Genomic DNA, 7,987 nt, shown 5'->3' on the forward strand with positions numbered 1-7,987 from the left:
AGTGGGCCCAATAGTGGCCGCCGTTTCCTCGTCAGAGAAGAGTGAGTGAGCAATAGTAATCGGGTAATGGATATGGTGCCGGTGGTGGTGCGTTCCGCCTCTCACGTCTCCGCCTACCGATACTTGGACTACCGCCGCGGTACCTCCCCACGCTTCCGAGTAAGGTCTCTTCCATATTCCACTCTTGTTCCCTGTATCTTTCACTCATTTCATTCGATTGCATTGCATTAGGTTAGGGCCAAGCTCCCATTTGAGCAGCAAGATGCCAAGTATTACCAACACCTGGAGGCTGCTGTCCACGTTGTTCAGAGGGCTTGCCGTCTCTGCCTCCATGTATTACATCAATTATATTCTTTTCCTTTCCTTCAGGCATTCCAAATATTATGTGTCATGCACTTTGCAGGTGAAATCATCTCTCTTTTCAACCGACGCCAATGTTCATCAAAAGAATGACCAGACTCCCGTCACCGTCGCAGATTTCGGAGTTCAGGCTCTCATCAGTTTCGGTATTAACATTATTCCATTTCCATGTCTATCTCGTCTCTATAATTGTGGAGAGGAACACACTGAAAAACTTTGAAGATGCGATGCGATTCATCAATAGCTTCTTGTATAGTGAGAGAGGCGAATTAGTCACTCTATATCTTAACAATAGTTATAACAATACAGTTATATTTATATAACCAACCTGGTATTTCTGAGCAGCACTTGCATTTGAAATCATTTATCAGAAATTAATCAGAAAACCTTGGTGATATATCTTGTGTTATTACAAACATAGAGTTAAACAAGCTGTTCCCTTCAATACCTCTGGTGGCTGAGGAGGACTCTGCCTACTTGCGATCAAGAAACTTAGCAGGTTCCGTGCTTGATGCAATCACTGCTATAGATAGTCCCACTTCCAAACCCTTGACACAAGATGATGTGCTGGAAGCAATTGATAGAGGTGGCGAAGATGCTTTTTTATTTGGATCAGAACCGGCCACGTATTGGGTGTGTATGTCTAACCAATTCAATCAAATACTATAGCATGAGATGGTTGTTCACATTGCATATCTATACATCAGTAAATGATGATGAGTTCCCGGTTTTCTGTATGGATTCCTAGGATCTATATATACTAAGTTTTAATGTTGGAAATTCATAAAGTTACATCTTATTGTGATGTTCCTCACAGAACTTATTCCGAGTCCATTGAATAATTATAGGTGCTTGATCCAATTGATGGCACACGTGGATTTGTAAAAGCTGGCAAAGCCTTATATGTGGTAAGTGTCAAAGAAGGTTGACTTGAGTCTCCATAGATACTGTGTGAAATTTTTTCATATGATAGCATACAATATAGACAATTCCCTGAAGCTTCCATTTGCAAGATCTCCTGTGTAAACCTTTGCTTGTGATAGTGCTTATAATGTATATTCTGCCTATGGTATAGTTCATAACACAACGGTGTATCTATATCAGAAGATAAGGTATACTTGCGTTGATTTTATTTTCTTTGTAGTATGTCATAGGTTTATCTGACTTTGCCACTATCTTCATCATAGTCTGAGGGAATTAAAAAAAAAAAAACAAAACAAAACATACAGGTTGGTTTGGCTCTTGTGGTTGAGGGAGAGATTGTAGCTGGTGTTATGGGCTGCCCCAACTGGCAGGAAGATTTTTCCAAGAAATCCCCAGCTGAACTTGAGGAGGTTGCAGACATGCTTTCTGCATCAGGAACTATAATGATTGCTCACATAGGCTGTGGAACGTGGACAAAAAGGTTGAATAGTATGCCGAAATTACCTAGTGTTTGGACCAGATGTTTTGTGGATGGGTCTAACTTAGTACAGAAGGCACACTTCTGTATTCCAGATAGCCAAACTTGGGAATCTTTGCCACTATCGTCATCATTTAATGCAACAAACAATGTCGATGATGTGGGGGACAACCAAGTTCTTCTTTTGGCAACATGTTGTGGAAGGTCCAATATATGATCTATATTTGTTTCCAACTTTAATAAATTCTAGCAAAACTTAGAGGATTCTAGCAAAGTGCTGTGAGAGTTGACATTATTGTGAACCAATGCACAGTTTATGCAAGTATTTGATGGTGGCCTCGGGTAGGGCATCTGTTTTCATTCTCCGAGCAAAAGAGAAGACCATTATAAAGGTAGCCTATCAATTTTTCGTCTATCATTTGGTTCTTAATTTATTCAGTGAAATTGTATTTATTCTGCTTGGTCTTGTGTAGGCTTGGGACCATGCTGTTGGCATGATATGCGTTCATGAAGCTGGTGGAAAGGTATCGTTTCCTATGTTGTTTGAATGTTATGATTTTAACGCAATTGGTAGCAAGATGGATGATGTGCACTGTGCACAACGGATGGAAACTCTTACTTGTACTACTTTCTTCCATCTTGGGTTTTTGAATTGCTTGATATATAATTGTACTTATGTCTAGTATATTACAGTTTAGTTTCTACGCTTTGTTAGATAACTGACTGGAGCGGGAGTGAAATAGATCTTGCTGCAGATCAAGCTGGTCGGCGGGTTATATTTCCGTTCGGGGGAGTCCTTGTCACCAACGGCTGTTTACATCATCAGATTCTGGAAATTATCTCTCACTCTACAACTTCATCACTTTGATGTTGTGGATTGATCATTTATTCATTTTTAAATATTTTAATTTGGCTATAATTCCCTCCGGTCAAACTATCCTCGCCAAATGAGGAGGTTGATAAAGTGAAAAAATAAAAATTATAAATTCAATGGTGCTAAACTCTCATTTTCTCACTCTATTAATCTTCCCATTGTAAAGAATCTTTTCCCACAACCCCCCTCCCTCTCTCTCAAGTGTCTACACAATTGCCATTTCAATTAATTACCCAACATATTCTTAACTGTAATCACATAAATGAATTGAACCCCTATTTTATCATCATGTAACTGGTTACAAAACAATTTTTTGTAGGTGCTTACTTTGATGCACATTGGAAATATACAGATATAGAGGAGAGAGTAAAAATCATGTTTTTTTTTTAGATATTTTTGTTTCTTTTTTTTCTTTTTCTTTGTACCTACTCTGTATTTCATGTATTTTTTCACTATGTGTGCGAGTGTGAACCATTTTTGTATACTATATTATTTACTTTACCAAAAATAATGTGAATTCATGGTGCATATATTATTCCTGCATGCTGCATTTTTTGATATACCACTTTTTTTTATTGAGAAATATATTATTTTTGTAATAATTTACTGGGCTTGGAGTTGAGGTTCTAATCTATCACTCTATCAGTACAGGACCAAAAAGATCAACAGTAAACATGTAGAGGCATGTGAGACTCAGAACAAAAGTAAAAAATAAATAACGTTCCAAAAAGGAGGAAACTACGCAAATTCTAAAGCACCCATATAGGCAATGGAAATCCTAGGCAATGACATAAAACAACAATGACAAAAAAATCTATAAATCAGGTCTAATAGATAATTAAAGAAAGATCTATATATATATCACACCTCTGAAAATATATCAGCTCGAACTTCTAATGACAAATACGACAATGCCTCCCTTAAATGAAACTAGGTAGACAAAAGGGGTGGGGATTAGTTGATTCTTTATGTGCACATCCAATCCAATTAATAAATGATAAATATGTATCATACTTTTTTGGTTCAACCAAGTATTGATGTCTATTAAAATTGCACCAATACAAGATGGACACGATTAGATTTCGTCTCCGGATTAATATGATTACCACTTAAGAAATCACCCTATTTTTTCTTGCATGCACTTACTTGTCCCCTATATGCGTAATTTAATTATTCATAATTCATATTCGCATATAAACATGTGGTCCATTTCTTCCCTATTTCATTATTTTTATATATAGGATAAGAAGACTCTTATAAACCCTGATTTATGCAGGAAACTGAGGAGAGTTCTCGAGCTCCATTATTTTTATTTCACAAGCAGCAAATCAGCTTTGCTCATCGTTGTTAAATTATATATATGTTTGTATTATCATCAATCCATTTTTGGACCAGACTAAGTTCTTACCAATGGAATTAACAGAAGATGATGATGGAATTAAAAAAAGTACGTGTTAACATAGTAGTGCTACCTACCTCTCTAGTGGCGTAAGCTTCGGATCTCGTATCTGTAAATAATGCTAAAAAATGTTAAGGAAAGTGTCCTCTAAACAAATTAAATAACATTAACTACTGTTCTTACTACTTATTATCAAAGTTTGTTGGAACTAAAAAAACCTATATACGGGAGAAATAAATAATTATTATTGTAGTGCTACAAAACGTTCTTTATTTGGGGGACAAAATCTAGCCAATAATCCAGGCACTAAGCTATAAAATAATTTGTTACCTGACACATGACACAGTGGCCTCTAGATTATCAAGCAAGGGGAACATTATCTAGCGTGTGATGTTTTCTTTAATTAATTAGTTTTAATTGTAGATGAGATCAAGTCTGGTTTCAATTATCTAAAAAAAAAACAAGAAAATAAAAAGAAGGTTAAGACATTTTTAGTTTAACTTTTAACATCAATAATGGTTGTATTATTATTTAATGGTGGCTATCTTCCAGGAGAAATAATGTAAATATATGAATTATTAGGGAAACAAATCCAGTATAGTCCCGAGACATGATTAAATTAATGTTTGACTTTATACCTTTTTGTATATTAGGAAAGATTGGGTTAGAACCTTTAAGACATTATTTCCACGTTAACCAATAGTAAGTTAACAGCTTATCATTTTTGTTTTCAATGAATGAATACAAAAGCAGTGATAAAAACAAAAGCATCAGCATCATCCAATTGGAATGCATTTGACCATTATAATAATGAACTAACCAATACTACCAAGGAATCAAGAGAATAATTTTGCATTATTTTTAATTAAAAAAAATTGTCTTTCTTTTCTTATGAAGTAATTCAGGTAAATATAGGTCATAGAAGCCAGCTTCACCGTAATAGGCAGTTAGGCACTAAGCAATGAGTCATACCCTTTCAAATTAAAAAGGAAAAAAAAATAAAAAATGAAAATACAAGATCCTTTCCTATATAGGAAGATCAGATATAACTTATAATCGTCATATTTGGTTCCGTGGCAGTTTGTGAAACGTATGATGAAGGATGAGATAAACTTTGATAACTCAATGACGTTCTCTCTACTTTTAGATGGAGTGGAGGAGTGATCAAACATTATAAAACGACATATGTATGTTTCTGGAATTTTCCAAGTAATCTTCTCATTAATGATCTTCAACTGAGCTTACTTTCCAGTTAGTAGAATTCCAAAACTCTTTCATCATTAAGATTCATTAAGGATTTAGTTAATATGATTCTTAAAGATATATATTAATAAACTTATCTCTTGAAGAGAAAATATAAATTTAAATTTTGAAATACTTATTTGTTATATATTTATTAAAGTAAGAAATAAAAAATTTATATTAATAGTAATTTTAGCATATATCTTTAAATTAGATATTAATTAAACCCTTTAGTTATTCTTACTTCTTGAATTGAATTGAATTGACCTCATAATTCTTCTAACTTCTGATTATATATTCACTTAGAAAAATGGGAGGGAAACTGTGAATTAGAAAAATGGATCTCAAAATTCAAGAAAGGGAAAATTTTCCCCAATGACAATATATTAGAGGAAAAAGTATAAGGTACCAATATATTATCTACTAACTTATTGTCAATAATAATTAAGTATTATATTTTAAATACGTATATAAAGAGACATATCCAGAAAATATATTTATAAAGACACTTCTATTAAACACAGCTATAAAAAAATATTTTTGTTAGACACATCTACAAAGACACTTCTATTAAATACAATTATAAATAAAAGTTGGCAAAAATTGGCAAAAATGCTATTGATAACGTAACAGGATTAATATTAGAGATAAAAGTCTCCCCACCATCCATTCATGTCAAAATGTTCGGAAATTGGATAATCTCTCCAAGTTGTAGAACTTTAGAACATAATTATATATTGGTGGAAACTCATGTGTAGTCGACTTCACGTGAAATTTATATTTGACAGTCTGTTAAATGATTTGACTAATTTGACTAAATCTTCATCTAACGACTCTCAAGTATCAACTTCACGTGAAGTCGACTTCACCTGAGTTTTTACCCCATATATTATACATAATATACTATTTCTTATAAATCAAAATACACCAACATATATAGGGGAATAATGCATTTCTAAAGTTAAGTTTTATATATATATATCTATATATATATATATATATATATATATATATATATATATATATATATATTCTCAATTTTAAAAATCTAAAAAATCTGGTCCTAATCCGTGAGCCACAATTTCAAAAAAAAATGATGAAAGGTACAGGAGTTAGAAAGCATCCAGTAAAATTAAGATGTCGGTCTCAACGTGGACTAAAAATGAAATCATCTCTACAATGGGGGGTTCTTACGAGTTGGAACCTTAATTTAATTATTGAATCCCTTTGTTTGATCCCTTCTCTCGTGCTCAATTTTCTATGAATCAATAATAATCTCACATATTTCTTCTGCTTTCGTTTTCTAGCTATATACACTGCTTTCATTAATCAACAATATACGTTGAGAGTGAGTATTACATTGTTGACTTGTAAATTGTTTCTATAGCTGCCAATAATAATAGTACCTCTGTATTCCGAGACAAAGTTTTCCTTGCTTAGTCACCAATTACTTGTTACCAAGTGTTAGATGCTCTAAGGTACTATATACACCCTAAGTCTCACAAAGGTTAGCATGTGATTTAACTAGCTACCATATATATAGGATCAAACTATGCTAAAAAAAAAAAAAGTAACATTATCCGTAATGTTGGAGAGTATTAAATCAGTTTTTAATTATTATTTAATATTTGAACAAATAAAAATTTAAATATATATTATTTTGTAAACATTAAAAAGTAAAAATATTTTTTTATTAAAAAATATCTAGAAAGATAATTAAAGAGATGTGTCAAGACTCTTGTCTCCTAATTATTTTTTTTGAAAAAAAAAACTCCTGTATCAAATAAATAAATATCACACTAATATATATAATAAAGTCACCAAAAAAAAAAACACTAATATATATAATATTCCCATCATTCATAATAAATGTGCGTATAAATTTTCATGCTTCGACAATACGCCGAACTCTATTATTGCTTCGGTGTATTAAATGCTCATCCCCAATCTTCTTTGCATTTATTATACACATATTTCACATATATCACTAAAGTACTTAGCTTGGTCATGAGATAATAATAGAAGAGATGCCAGACTAAATTTTGGGATTGGATCCTCTCGGTAAAAAAAAAAACTGGATAGTATTTAGTAGAAAATCTTACCCTTCATTACATTCTCTCTCTTATTTATTTTTGGTCTCACTTGTAAAATTAAAGGTGGAAAATTACACTTTATTCTCTCCAGTGACAAAAAAAAATAGAGAGGATCTATTTCCCTAAATTTTCGTTTTTAGGAAATTATAATATTATTGAATAAACATATATAAAGTGCACTTCAGATCTGAGCTAGCTAGCAAGCCATGCAAGATAAAATGAAAAGTGAGGCAAAAGTAATAAGAAATTAAAGAAAAGGGAAGAGGCCCATGCAATAATAATGCATTTATATATAAAAGAAGAAAATGATTATCAACGCCGTGGAGTCCCTGTAACACATCGATATTAATACATAGAGGGGGGCACGTGGCATTTCCATGTCGATTACAGCTTGTATGAATCCATAAAGGTATAGAGTTCACACTCCCCGGAAAATGATAATTAAAATAACACATACATACGTACAAATTAGTTAATACAAAATTTAATAACAAAACATAGATACGTAATAATCCAACAATCCCAGTGATATGATCCAAAGATTTTAATTTAATTATAAGAGACACGTAGCCATTTGGGATAACGGAGGCCGGCACCGAATCCCTTTGACTTGGTTT

General features: G+C 32.7%; 1 protein-coding gene across 1 annotated transcript; it reads left to right on the top strand.

The window, feature by feature from the left end:
• Positions 1 to 3,034, top strand: LOC107623933 (Inositol monophosphatase family protein). The gene is made up of 9 exons (XM_016326340.3): positions 1 to 159; positions 232 to 333; positions 404 to 506; positions 782 to 993; positions 1,209 to 1,268; positions 1,590 to 1,966; positions 2,076 to 2,154; positions 2,236 to 2,286; positions 2,478 to 3,034. Exons 1-9 carry the CDS (start codon positions 67 to 69, stop codon positions 2,628 to 2,630), a joined length of 1,230 nt encoding a protein of 409 aa, XP_016181826.1. The 5' UTR covers positions 1 to 66; the 3' UTR covers positions 2,631 to 3,034.
• Positions 3,035 to 7,987: the final 4,953 nt, after the last annotated feature.

This window comes from Arachis ipaensis, chromosome B10, assembly GCF_059453495.1.
Source record: "Arachis ipaensis isolate K30076 ecotype BB chromosome B10, ASM5945349v1, whole genome shotgun sequence".
Classification (NCBI taxonomy): domain Eukaryota; kingdom Viridiplantae; phylum Streptophyta; class Magnoliopsida; order Fabales; family Fabaceae; genus Arachis; species Arachis ipaensis.

Coding starts and splice junctions, on each gene's coding strand:
- LOC107623933 (XM_016326340.3), top strand. CDS start 67: ATGGATATGGTGCCGGTGGTGGTGCGTTCCGCCTCTCACGTCTCCGCC. Junction 160..231: donor GTACCTCCCCACGCTTCCGA/GTAAGGTCTCTT, acceptor GCATTGCATTAG/GTTAGGGCCAAGCTCCCATT. Junction 334..403: donor CTTGCCGTCTCTGCCTCCAT/GTATTACATCAA, acceptor TGCACTTTGCAG/GTGAAATCATCTCTCTTTTC.